The sequence below is a fragment of the Periophthalmus magnuspinnatus genome, chromosome 24 (genome assembly GCF_009829125.3).
Source record: "Periophthalmus magnuspinnatus isolate fPerMag1 chromosome 24, fPerMag1.2.pri, whole genome shotgun sequence".
Classification (NCBI taxonomy): domain Eukaryota; kingdom Metazoa; phylum Chordata; class Actinopteri; order Gobiiformes; family Gobiidae; genus Periophthalmus; species Periophthalmus magnuspinnatus.
The window spans coordinates 934,393-948,326 of record NC_047149.1 but is presented as its reverse complement, the minus strand read 5'-3'; the positions used below and the strand labels follow the sequence as shown (position 1 = coordinate 948,326).

The window sequence follows — 13,934 nt, the reverse complement described above, 5'->3', positions numbered from 1 at the left end:
ACTTCTACCAGTCCTAAAAATAGAAGCTTCAAAATCGAAGTTTTAATAAAGTGAATGTGAATGAAATATGGGAGCGCGTGGGTAAAGCGACACCGTAAATGAAGCGATGACGTCATGTTCACAAAAGCGAAGCCTCGCATTCCCAGATCACGTGCGTTTTGGGCGAAGTGGTAGTGTCTTACACTAAATAAAAACTTATTTAATTAAAGAAAAAGTTATTTTGTCTGTCTGTAAGACAATTCTGTATTGACATTGATGATAAAATTTTTCAGTAATAGAGCAGCGAATCTCGATCCCCCAACCTTCCAGACCTACGCGCTCCGTGTTTACCAGGTTAGACACATCATTATCAACATCGTGCCACCTATTTCATGGCAATTTTATGATAGATTTATAACATTTTATCAATTGCTGAACGTCTTCACTTGTTAAATTGTACTTTATGTTTAATTGCCATTCCCAACGCGACTTTCTAAGCATACTGAATTAACAAATTATGAGTGAAGGAACGCTTTATTCCTAACACTTTATTACTATCTGTCACTGACTCACTCAAACTACAACCAACCTACGACACCCACAACATGCCGCGAGGTGCTGCGCGCTTTTATTTAGAAAAGTGACACATAGCCTAAACCAGTCACGTGACCGGTGGGAAGCGAGGCCTCGCTTTAGGCGGTCACATGTTTTTTAGTAATCTGACTAAAGCCTTGAAGCAGGGCTTCATTTGACACGCCCCCTATTACTCAGTACAAGCTTCGATGCCTCGGCTTCAAATGACCCATCACTACCTGCGAGACAAGATTGTCTTGAGGCACAAATCTGGGGAAGGATACAGAAAAATTTCTGCTACATTGAAGGTCCCAATGAGCACAGTGGCCTCCATTATTCGTAAATGGAAGACGTTTGGAACCACCAGGACTCTTCCTAGAGCTGGCCGGCCGTCTAAACTGAGCGCTCGGGGGAGAAGGGCCTTAGTCAGGGGCGTGACCAAGAACCCAATGGTCACTCTGTCAGAGCTCCAGCGTTCCTCTGTGGAGAGAGGAGAGCCTTCCAGAAGGACAACCATCTCTGCAGCAATCCACCAATCAGGCCTGTATGGTAGAGTGGCCAGACGAAAGCCACTCCTTAGTAAAAGGAACTTGGCAGCCCGTCTGGAATTTGCCAAAAGGCAGCTGAATGACTCTTAGACCATGAGAAACAAAATTCTCTAGTTTGATGAGACAAAGATTGAGCTCTTTGGTGTGAATGCCAGACGTCATGTTTAGAGGAAACCAGGCACCGCTCATCACCAAGCCAATACCATCCCTACATTGAAGCATGGTGGTGGCAGCATCATGCTATGGGCATGTTTTTCAGCAGCAGGAACTGGCAGACTAGCCAGGATAGAAGGAAAAATGAATGCAGCAATATACAAAGATATCCTGGATAAAAACCTGCTCCAGAGCGCTCTTGACCTCAGACTGGGGCGATGGTTCATTTTTCAGCAGGACAGAGACCCGGAGCACACAGCCAAGATCTCAAAGGATTGGCTTCAGAACCACTTTATGAATGTCCAGGAGTGGCCCAGCCAGAGTCCATACTTGAATCTGATTGAACATCTCTGGAGAGACCTGCAAATGGCTGTGCACAGATGTCTCCTATCAAACCCGATGAACTACTGCAAAGCTGAATGGGCAAAATTGCCTAAATGTCATGATGCCTGTTTGTTCCTGTCCTCCTGTGCTCTCTCCCCCTCCCCTGCCTGTCTGTCTGGAGCTGGGCGGAGTTCCTGACTCCTCCCGCACACACCTGGAGCACATCAGCGCAATCACCATCACCTGCTGCTGAGTATATGAGGGCTCGGCAGACTACATTCGGAGCCAGACCGTCCACGTGTAAACGTGAATGCTCCAGCTCAGTTTTTGCATCTTTGTTATTCGTCTGCATGCTCTCATTTGGAATTTTTGTCACCTTCCAGATCCCTGCCCTCGCTCGTTCCTGCTTCTGCCTCTGTGCTCCAGCTCCGGTACAGTCATCCCTTTGCCTTGCCACCTGTCCTGTCTTGGTCTCCGGCGTCCCGCCTGCTTCTTGCTCTTGGTCCTGCTCTTTGGACTACGCCGGCCCTGCCTGTCCTGGTCTCATCCCCGCTCCTGTCTTCACCCCGGTCCTGGCTTCCCGTCTTCGACCTGCTCTCCGCCCGCCCCGCCTGCCTCCTGCTTCCTGGTTCCTCGTGTGTGTTTGAATGAACTATTAAAGACTGAAATTCACTATCCTGTAAATAAACACTGTCAACTTGCCCTGAGTCTGCACTCTTTGGTCCTTCCCGCACCGTTACGACACTAAAGATAAGTGTTGTAAAGGAAATTTAAATATTGTGTCTTGTAATCACGTGGTCTTGTAACTAAAACTCATTTGGTCTGGTCGTCAAGACAGTGTTAGAAAACCTTTCATCCAAACCCTTTTGTTCCCTTTTGGTTGCTAATCGTATTAAGATGTGTTTATAATGTAAGTGAAGATAGATGCAATCAGACCAGACAGTTGGCTTTCAGAACCTTCTCCTTTGAAATGTATCACACCTTGTATTGTTTTGACTCCACATGCTCCATCCTGAGGTGATCAAGCTCATGAATGCCTCCAGGAGCTTGTCTGGCCACACCTCAGTAGGAGTGTCATATCCTTGCTTTGAAATGTATGTTCTCTGGTCATCTCAAACTATATAACCCTGGTGATTTCCATCATTCGGGGTTTGACATAAGGGGGAGATGCTGTCGGACCTATTTCTTGCAAGAAATAAACTCTTGCCTATGCTTCAACATTCATCAGAGCCTGCAAAAGGAGTCTTATTTCCACAACAGTGTGCTAAGCTTGTGGCATCATACTGAAAAAAGACTTGAGGCTGTGATTGCTGCCAAAGGTGGATCAACAAAGTATTTTATTTATTTATTTATTTAACCTTTATTTTACCAGGCAAAACATTAAGAAAAAATTCTTATTTACAATGATGGCCTGGGTATGCCAGAGCAGCCAAGGGAAGGGGACATCATTTCATTAAAATATAAAACAAACATTTACATCACTAAAAATCTCCTTTCGTATCATTAGTAAAACATTTACACATGTCTTTAAAAATTACCTTCAGTTTACATTTAAAAGCAGAAAGAGAAATGAAGGAGTCCAGTTTAAGTGAGCTTTGAGCCAAATTCCAATCATGAGCAGCGGCGCATCGAAATGACATGAGGCCAAGAGAAGACCTAGACTTAGGAACTTTCAGTTTGATGAGCTGTGAGGACCAAGTGTTGTATCTGGAGGGAGACTCTTGTACGAGCAGCTGACTTAGATAAGAAGGTGTGAGCCCTAGCATGGTTTTATAGACAAACATAAGCCAATGCATATTTCGGCGAGACTGCAGTGAGGGCCAGCTCACCTGAGTGTACAGCAGACAGTGATGTGTCCTAAAGGGGGCATTTTTAACACAACGAATCGCAGAATGATAAATGGTATCTAATTTTGCAAGGTTACTTTTGGAAGCATGTCCATAAATGATGTCGCCATAGTCAAATTGTGGAAGAATGGACATCTCAACAATGGCACGTTCAGCTGGGATTGTGAAACAGGAGCGGTTTCTGTACAAAAAACCCAATTTAGCCTTTACCTTTGCCTGTAAGACAGTGATGTGCTGCTGGAAAGCTAACGTACTATCTAGCCAGATTCCCAGATATTTATAATCTCTAACCTGCTCAAGGGTGTTTCCATCTGCTGTGCTAAGAAAAAGTTTGAGGATTAGCAGTTTTAATGCGGCTAAACCAGATTGCCCTTGTTTTTTTGCATTTAGTGTTAAGTCCAGTTGCAAAAAGGCTTTCTCTACATTAAGAAAACGTTCTTGTAAATTTTTATTGACTATTTCAGGGCTAGGGCCAGAGGAATATAAAATTGTATCATCTGCATACAGGTGAACAGTTCCTTTGCTAACAGACAATGGGATATCATTAATATAAATGGAGAAGAGAGTTGGTCCCAGGACTGACCCTTGAGGGACTCCCCTGGAAACGTGGAGAGGTTGAGAAAGCCAAGAGGCAATCATTACCTGTTGTACTTGGTCTACTAGAAAATTTGAGAACCATGCCAGAGACTGATTGGAAACCCCAACACGGCAAAGTTTTTCCTGTCAGATGTGGTGGTTAACTGAATCAAAAGCTTTTGCTAAATCAATAAAAACTGCTGCGCAAAATTGTTTGGAGCCTAGTGCAGAAGTGATATTATCAAGGACTTTTAAAACAGCTGTGATACAACCATGACCTGAACGAAAACCAGACTGTGCGCGAGTCAGAATGTTAGCATTCTCAATATAACTTAGCAGTTGTTGATTGACAAGTTTTTCCATAATTTTAGATGCACATGGTAATATAGAAATAGGCCTGTAATTGTTCAAGTCAGATCGATCACCACTTTTAAAAAGTGGGCGAACCAATGCAGATTTCCACTCTGTAGGTATTTCACCAGTTTGAAGAGACAAATTAAAAATGCTAGCAAGCGGAGCTGCAATAATAGGGGCGGCTGTTTTAAGAAAGAATGGTGCAAGTCCATCTATTCCAGCTGTTTTTTTTAATCTAGAGCTAACAGCTCTTGTTTCACTTCTTTTAAAGTGAACAGTTTAAAAGAGAGTTTTTGAGATCCAACAGGTTTTACACTTGGGGAGACATCAGAGCCTATGTTTACATCAAAAGGGGTTAACTTTGTAAAGTGGTGGTTAAATACATTCGCCATACTGAGTTTATCTGTAACCACAATATTATCTGATGTAATAGACACAGGTGTACCAACTGACTTATTTTCCAACTGTTTTACAGTTTTCCAAAATAAGTGTGAGTTTGACCTGATTTTTTAGCTTTGCGCCAGGCAGCATTTTTTTCCCTGAGCAGCAAGGCTAAATCATTAGAAAACCAAGGACTAATGCGATTCTTAATACGCATGTTTTTTAATGGGGCGTGCTTATTGATAATTGTACTGAAATTATTTTTGAATGCAGTCCATGCTTCATGGACTGTTGGGATAAGTACTAATCTTTCCCAACATATTTCTGATAGATCATGTAAAAAGGCTTGTGTATTGAAATTCTTTAGAACACGCCTCTGACTAACAAGACCTGGCAATTTGATAAAGTGACCCTTACGGATACAAGCAATGAAACAGTGATCACTAATGTCACTGCAGAAGGTACCAGAAGTATACATGTGAGGGGAGTTGGTAAGAAATATATCAATTAATGTTGCTTTATCTGGATTTTTAGAGTCATAGCAAGTTGGCTGAGAAATTATTTGTGTGAGGTTTAATGAGTCAAACTGTAAAAGGACATTTTCGGGTGGTTTTAGCATGTCACACTTCAAATCACTTAGAAGAATCAGCTCAGATCGAACAAAAGGGACTAAGGCATTACTTAGTGCTGTCAGGGCAGATGAGGGTGCAGAGGGAGGCCGGTAGCATACAGTTACGTTCAACGAGGAATTGTTGAATTTCACTTTCACTACTAGTAAATCAAACTGTTTAGGAATAGACTTAGCTAGGAGAATGGTACACTGAAAGTGATTTTTTACATAAATGCAAACCCCACCGTCTCTAGACGTTCTGTCTTGTCTAAAAAGTAAATACCCTGGCATGTTTATCTTTGCATTCTTCACTGAATTACACAGCCAGGTCTCTGACATTACAACAAAGTCTGGTTTTGAGCTTTCTACCCAAGTTCTAAGTTGGTCCATCTTTGGCAAAATGCTTCTAGCATTTACATGGAGAAAGCCCATGCCTTTGCGAGTGCAAAAATCAGAGAAATCCAAATCAGTATTATTTGTAATAGTAAGATAAGATAAGATAAGATTCCTGCTGATTCGGTTTAGCAGTTTGAAATTTCTCACTGATTTAGATTTTTGAGACTTTGCATATAAGAACAATACAACATTGAACAGTTATTTTGTAATGTCATAAGAGTATACTGAGTGAACATGAAATTCTGCCATTTTTGCACATTTCAAACCCTTAGTCACAAAGAAACTGTCTGCATCCCTCTGGTGACAGTGGTGACAACTCAAGTTTAGCGTTAAAGGTTTGAAGCCCACATAATGATGCATGAACAATGAAAATTAACACAGCAAAAGATAGTATTTTAGCTTGATTCATATTTGGGCTATGTATATAGCATGGAGACATTACAGCAGCAAGCTAGTAGTCAAGGCAGTTAAGCTGAGCACAGATAATCCACCACAAAGCAGTTAGTTCAGCATGGCAGAGTAGCAGTTAGTTTAGCAAGCAACAGAAGCAGCAATAGTACAGGCCTCCTCCCTCCTCACACACCTGCAGCAGTAGTGATGTAGCCTCAGCAGTAGCCTCAGCAGTAGCCTCAGCAGTAGCCTCAGCAGTAGCCTCAGCAGTAGCCTCAGCAGTAGCCTCAGCAGTAGCCTCAGCAGTAGCCTCAGCAGTAGCCTCAGCAGTAGTACAGGCCTCCTCCCTCCTCACACACCTGCAGCAGTAGTGATGTAGCCTCAGCAGTAGCAAGTATTAAGCAAAGGCTGTGAATACTTATGTAAATGTGATTTCTTAGTTTTATTGTGTGTATTGTGTGTAGAATTTTGAGATAAGAGATTAATTTAATACAATTTGGAATGAGGCTGTAACATGACAAAATGTGGAAAAAATGAAGCGCTGTGAATACATTCCGGATGCACTGTATATAAAAAAACATATGTGCTTTTTTCCTCACTGAAATCAGACTAAACTTTTTCTATTTTAGGTAAATTTAGGATTACCAAAATTATTTCTATTTGCTAAATGCCAGAATAATGAGAAGGATTTTTTAGACAATTTTTCATTACTTTAATCAAAATCAGAAGTTTACATACAGTAAGATTAGTACACATTTAAACAATTTGAGAAAACCCAGATGATGTGGTCATGTCTTTGGAAGCTTCTGATTGGTTTATTGACACACCTGTGGATATATTTGAACCACACCTGAAACATACTGCTTCTTTGTGTAACATCATTGAGAAGGTCAAAAGAAATTAGCCAAGATATCAGGAAGAGAATTGTGCACTGGTCTGGTTTATCTTTGGTGCAATTTTCAGATGCCTGAAGGTGCCACGTTCATCTGCTCAAACAATTATACACAAGTATAAAGTCCATGGGAATATCCAGCCGTCACACCACTCAGGAAGAAGGCGGGTTCTGTGTGAAAATGCGCATGTCAGGGCAGCATCATGTTGTGGGGTTGTTTTGTTGCAGGAGGGACTGCTGCACTTCACAAAATAGATGGCATCATGAGGAAAGAATATTATGTGGAAATACTGAAGGAAGATCTCAAGACATCAGCCAAGGTAAAGCTTGAGCATAAATGGGTCATCTAAATGGACAATGACCTGAAGCATACTGCCAATCTGGTTTCAAAGTGGCTTAAAGATAACAAAGTCGGTGTTTTGGAGTGGCAATCACAAAGCCCTGATCTCAATCCTATTGAAAATGTATCATAGACCCGAAAAGGCCCGTGCGAGCAAGGCGGACACAAACTTGGCTCAGTTACACCAGTTCTGTCAGGAGGAATGGGTCAAAATTCCTGCCAACTATTATGAGAAGCTTGTGGAAGAAAATCCAAAACATTTGACCCAATTCATACAGTTTAAAGGCAGTGGAACCTGGAAGAAAGGTTCCTTCTCTCATTATTCTGGCATTTAGCAAATAGAAATAATTTTGTTAATCCTAATTGACCTGAAACAGAAAAAGTTTAGTCTGATTTCATCTCAAAAAGTGAGAAAAAAAAACCATATGTATCTTTTTATATAGTGTCTGTTAACTGTATATATCTGCCAAACTTCTGGTTTGAGCTGTATGTTCAGTAGGGTAATGATTTTAATAATAATAATAATAATAATAATAATAATAATAATACATCTGATTTATATAGAGCTTTTTTGAACACTCAAAGGCGTTTTAGATGAGAATATTATTCATAGTATAGGACAGGCTCTGTAGGCCTATCCTTGACCGAGGTACTCCCAACATCCCAAGGGTATTCCTGACTTGGATCATTACTGCGTATTGAGGTACTTACATTTCATCTGACTGGTTACAGTGGCATTAAGTATTCTTTACAGTTAAAGTACTATTTAACCTTTCTGGAGGGTTCACTTGCTTTTCTCCCTTTTGTCTAGAATGTTCTACAATATGCTTGGGTCCATAGAAAAAGAAAATTGAACGTGGTGACTGGACAAAAGTTTTGAAGAGAAATCAGTACGGGATTAACATTAACACAAAGTTACAGGTCAGACCTGTGGAGGGACAACCTCACTCACTCACTCACTCATTAACTTACTCACAGATGCTAGAAACATACGTTTAATGCAAAACTGTGGAATATACCAGGCAAAGCCATCACATTTAAACGCCATTACATTTAAACGCAGAATCTGGTGTCCAGAAAAGTTACAGAGTGCACTTTTAATCAAGCATCTACAATCTGCAGTAAATGTGTTAAGACTCCATCAAGAGTGTGTTTTTGCCGTTTTGGTCTGTTACCCTACGCATGCGCAGTGAACAGCTCTACGCTCTAGATTCAGCTGTCACTTTCTTATTGATGAATTATCATTAAACCTTAAACATACCATACGTCCACAGATATATAGGTCACGTAAAACAATACAGAAGATAATACAGAAAAATGCACGAGGTAGATGACAGAGAGAAAAACAACACACATTTTAAAAAATAAATAAAATTAATAAATTGTTAAAATAAACAAACAAACAAAAAAAAGGCTTTACAGGAAAAAAAAGTTTAGGCAGCGCCACTCCCGCTTCGACGTCACCGAATGTTTTCGCAAGTCACATGGTGCGAATCCGCCGCGCGTGCGCTGTGATTGGTCTAAAAAGTTTCCAGTCTTGCCAATCCCGCTCTCTGATTGGCTGTCCGCGCTGTCAATCAGTGACGTCCTCCTGTCAGGCCCCCACCGTGGCTTCAGTGATCCAGACGCTACGGGGCTGCGGGGACTGTTTATGGCCGCCCGTGCGTCACTGAAGTCCGCTATTTTCAACTATACCGTCGCTTTTAAACGCCAGGCAAGCGTGCCGACATCTGCGGACCCGTTAATAGCACCAGCGACAGTGAAAGATGTTGTTTTAACGCGCGGATAACTACTAGGAATTGAACTTCATCGCAGCTACGGACAGACGTGTAAAATAGTATTTGCGTCGATTAAAAGCTACAATCCTGACGCTGGTACGTGCAGTCGCATCATTTGTGACTATCGGATTTGATCAGACGCAAGAGACGAGCAGATTTGATCTTAACCCGCGTGTATCTGCGCCTCCCTGTTTTAGCAGCGCGCTAGGCCCACAGGCTCCAGAGGAGGAGGAGGAGGAGGAGGAGGCGGAGGCGGCGGCGGCGGCGGCGGCGGCGGCGGCGGCTGCTACAGCTGCAACAAACTTCACGGACATATCACGCAACTTTCCCGGACAATGTCACGGCTATGTTTTGTAGCAGGTGGAAGTTGTGCAGGACTCAGAACAGTTTAAAGACAAGGTGCGACTTCCGCTATGGTTATTTTTATCAATAAGGCAATGTTTGTGCAGGAGTCCACAAAGACACTAATCAGGCAGTGTTTCTAGTGTTGGTTCGTAACTTAACCAAGCTATTTGTTCACTGTATAGACACAATAGAGCAAAACGAGGTTTACGCACGCGCATTGGTACATTTTGGACATGAAACGAAGCTTGTTTGTCGTCATTAAGGATTGACGAGGTTATCTGAAGACCCCGGGGTACTGCTTTAAAATGTCGGCTGCCATCTCTGCGTCGGACAAGGTGGACGGTTTTACGAGGAAGTCCATGAGGAAGGCCCAGCCGCGGCAGAGGAGGTCGCAGGGCTCCTCTCAGTTCAGGACGCACGGCACAGGCCCTGTAGAGCTGTCTCCACTCCCGCTGCTCAAAGGTAAGAGGATCATAAGCAGGGGCTAAAACTGTCTGCACGCTGACCACATCACCGCCAGTGACCAAGGAGGCCTTAAAGGGGAAGGCAAGACGTACATCAGGAGACTTTTTACTGTCTCTGTACAGTATACTGCTACATCTTTAACTAAAGGTCACGTTAACTAGGCCAAAACTAAAACTATTTTATGCAAATTGGTATGAAATATTTATGATTAGACAAGCAGCACACTTAAATCAGGGCCCCCAAAGTGCACTTATTGTCAGTGTTACTGAGTGGTCAGACACTTTTATTATGTTAAAACTCCAGTATGTACCTTTTAAAAATAAAAGCATTCTTTTTCATTATTGTTGTTTTTTTGCACTTTGGCTATAATATTCTACAGTACATATGTAAGAATGGTTTTAACTTTGTATATCCATGGGATCATACAGGTGAGCTGCCACCTCCAAGAAGTTACATACTGGAGCTTTACACATATCAATGAACACATGTGAATCGTGTGTGTGCGTCAACATCAGAACATTGATAAAACATTACCTCTTTCTCTGTTATAATGCGACCATGCATTCAGAGTAGCCATAGGCCCACGCTGTGTTTGATTTAATGAATTTGTGTTTATTTGCTGTCATTAGAGGCTGATAATTGAAAACACAACCCCCAAGTCCAGATCTGGGCTCTATTTAAGTCCATGTGTGGTTTCTTTTGTTTAGACATTAAACATTTGGATATGCATCAGGTATACTTGTTGTATAGATGAACATTTTTGAAATTGTAACAGTAGATCCATAGCAAAAGAAAAAAATTCAATTCTGTCAGCTGGACAAAAGTTTTTGTGTGGAGACGTTTAGCTGCTCATCCAAGCCGCTTCTTCAGTTCTGGTCAGATTTCTGGTGGACACTGCCTTATATCTGTCTGAAGAGAGGAGCTAACTACACTGAAACTAACACGCCTATTTGTTAACAGTTTCTGTCCAGTGTGAGCTTGGGTGTCTGTATGTTTCTAATCCATGTGGCCGTGAAGCATGCAGGGTTCTGTTACACACCCTGTAAGTGCTATTTAAAAAAATCAAACATCTCTATTGTCATTTTGCACACTTGTTTCAAACGTGGTGGACTTCCATGGTAACAATGTTTTTTTGCATTCCATCCCAATCAATTCCACAACATCCCAATCAGTTCAACAACATCCCAATCAATTCCACAACATGGCGCTGCACAGACTTTCATTCAAAAACAACTACGCAAATAAGTAAACGAAGTACTTAATAGTAGTAAACTATTAGTAAACAGCATCTTTATTAATGAGAAGGCAAATTGAACTGTCCATTCACTCCCAAAACTTCTGCTAACTCCCGCTATGCTTTCACCTCTCTGCTGTTATGCACAGAAATCTCTATAAATCTTACTAAACCAATAACGAATTTGGTCAACTAAGACACCATCAAGTGATTAACGGACTAAATGAGTAAAGAGCTATAGCTTTTTAGCGTAAACGTGACATTACAGTAAAATACATCTTAGATACTAGAGTATGAGCCACTGTCAAATGTAGCAGTAAATCATTTCATTTCAAATATGCCAAGTAACATAGCACTGGCCTCACAGAATAACTGCTAAGATCTTTCTTTTTTTTTTTTTTTGGCCAAATTGAGCTTTCTGTCTCATGCCATTCTCCAGACACCGCTGTATTACTGTCATCCCTGTTTTTACCAAACTGCTCATTTTTAAAAGGGCTGAAACATGAGGAAATTGTGATTAAATTTGTGATTTATCATTTAATATAATTGTTATGTTTTAATAATAGGATTTTGCTCAATGTTCACATTTTAAACACGCCCAGAGGATTTGACAAAAAGGCTGAAATATTTGAATTGATAAACTAGAACAAGAATCACATTTCAAAATATGTTTCTAAACTACAGGGTTAGATGTTTTTTTATACAGAAAAAGACAGACTTGTTTGTAGAGGAAATTATGGTACTTAAAAATTTGCCACCATTCAAATTGAAAAGAAAAAAAAAATCTGTCAGCTACTCAAAAGGCTGTTTAAATAGCAAAGTATCCATATTGCGATATTAACTTACGCAGTAATCAGTATCTCAATATTCTATACATTGCAATAACACCAAGATCCATCTGACAAGTTTTTTTTTTAAATATTTTTTTGTATTCACTCAAAAAATCCTTTGTCCAAAAGACAGAATACATTTTTCTTTTACTATAGATCATACCCAGACAACTGCAGGATTACACACACAGTCCCATTCTAACAATAAAGATTTTTTTAAAGAAATTTTTTTGTGCTTATTTCAAATATGGAAAGAAAACATAAAATCCAAAAATGAAATATTACAATTTTTCAAAGGTGGAAAGGCACTGATTTTGTAGAATGACCCTGTAGTTGTTTTCCACTAATCAGGAAGATTTATACAGTAAAAAAACCAAAAAACCAAAAACCAAACCTCCCCTCTGGGGCTGCATTATATTAGTAAATTTTGTGATATGACTTTCAAGAACTTCAATATCGCTATTATTGTGATATTTTAATGTACTTTTTGACTCAATAATTTCAGTGATAATTCAAGAAAAAGCGCATGCTTTGATTCACTACTGAAACTCTTGTCAAAATAAAAACTTCAAACTTGTCCTTGATTTAGTCCTGGTTTTGTCTCTGGACTTCATACATTTAACAGATTCTTTTAAAAAAAAAAATCAAAAAGCTGTATTTTTGCCAGATGGAGAACCTTGGTGTTATTGCGATGTATGGTATGTTAAGATATTGATTATTGCACAATTCAGTATCGCAGTATCCACACTGCTGCAATATATATATATATATATATATATATATATATATATATATATATTTTGCAGCCTACCTTCCCAGTAGTGTTGTCATGATACTAAACTCCATTTCGATACGAAGCAATAGACTCTGTACTCAACACCAATTCTGATACCACCATAATAATAAACCCCCCCCTTTTTTTTTTTGACAATAGAATGTGATTTTCTACATTAAATGTTGGTACTTTGTGTTCTGTTCCCGTGTGTGTTATATGTGTGTAATCCTCAGTCTCCAGGAGGTTCATAGTGGTCCATGGGTGTATACTAGTCTATGTGTCTTATACTTGTTAAACATGCAGAGAGACATTGTTCTAAACATATTTAGGAAAGGTTCATTTCTGTCCTCGAAATGTGATGTCTAGTATTGATATCTGCTCAAATGAGTATCTAGTTTTGATACTAGTTTTAGTATCAGTTGGATCGAATTGGTTTGTTTTGACAACCCTATTTCCCCATCTCATTGACATCTTATTGGCAATCTTGGAGAAAGCCTGCTTTTGTATCCCCCCCCCCCAAAAAAAAAAAACAAAACTTGAAAAATAAATGAGGCAGTAACAGTAAAAGTTTTCAGTGAGTGAGTATTTGCAGCCAGTGTGTTTGAGAGTTGAGAGTTGCAGACGTATGTGCAGCACAACCTGTTGACCTGCATGTGTGCTGTGGGCGTCTGAGCTCCGGGCGTCTGAGCTCCGGGCGTCTGAGCTCCGGGCTCCCGAGCTCGCTGATGTCAAACACTGTTGACACTCAGGACATGCCTTGAAACGCTCCAGCACACTTTCACCTTGTGAGGACAAAAAGAAGGGTGGCACGCTTACTGTAGGCCTTCACCAAAACCATATCCACTAATTCAGTAGATGAGAGTGTAACTATGCCAGTGTTGTCAGAATACTCAAATTTCAAACTCTGTTTCGATACTAAGGAATAGACTTGATACTTAATACTGATTCCGATACCACGATGATGATAAAAAAAAAAAAAACACTTTTCAGCATTAAATGGTAGTACTTTGTTGTCTGTTCCATGTGTCTTATATCTGTGTAATCCCTCAGTGTCCAGTAGGTTCATACTGGTCCATGTGGTCTTGAACTTGTTCTGATACAGCTCAAAATTATTCTAAAGATTTTCATAAAAGTTAATTTATGT

At 40.3% G+C, this 13,934-nt stretch overlaps 1 protein-coding gene across 1 annotated transcript in view; it reads left to right on the top strand.

The window, feature by feature from the left end:
- The first annotated feature begins 8,981 nt into the window (after positions 1-8,981).
- The window catches only part of ppp2r5a (protein phosphatase 2, regulatory subunit B', alpha isoform), a 62,129-nt gene continuing 57,176 nt past the window's right edge, over positions 8,982-13,934 (top strand). The window contains exons 1-2 of the mRNA XM_055232089.1: positions 8,982-9,540; positions 9,750-9,948. Of these exons, the coding sequence (XP_055088064.1) occupies positions 9,792-9,948 (157 nt within the window). The 5' untranslated portion in view covers positions 8,982-9,540; positions 9,750-9,791. The remainder of the gene's footprint in view (positions 9,541-9,749; positions 9,949-13,934) is intronic.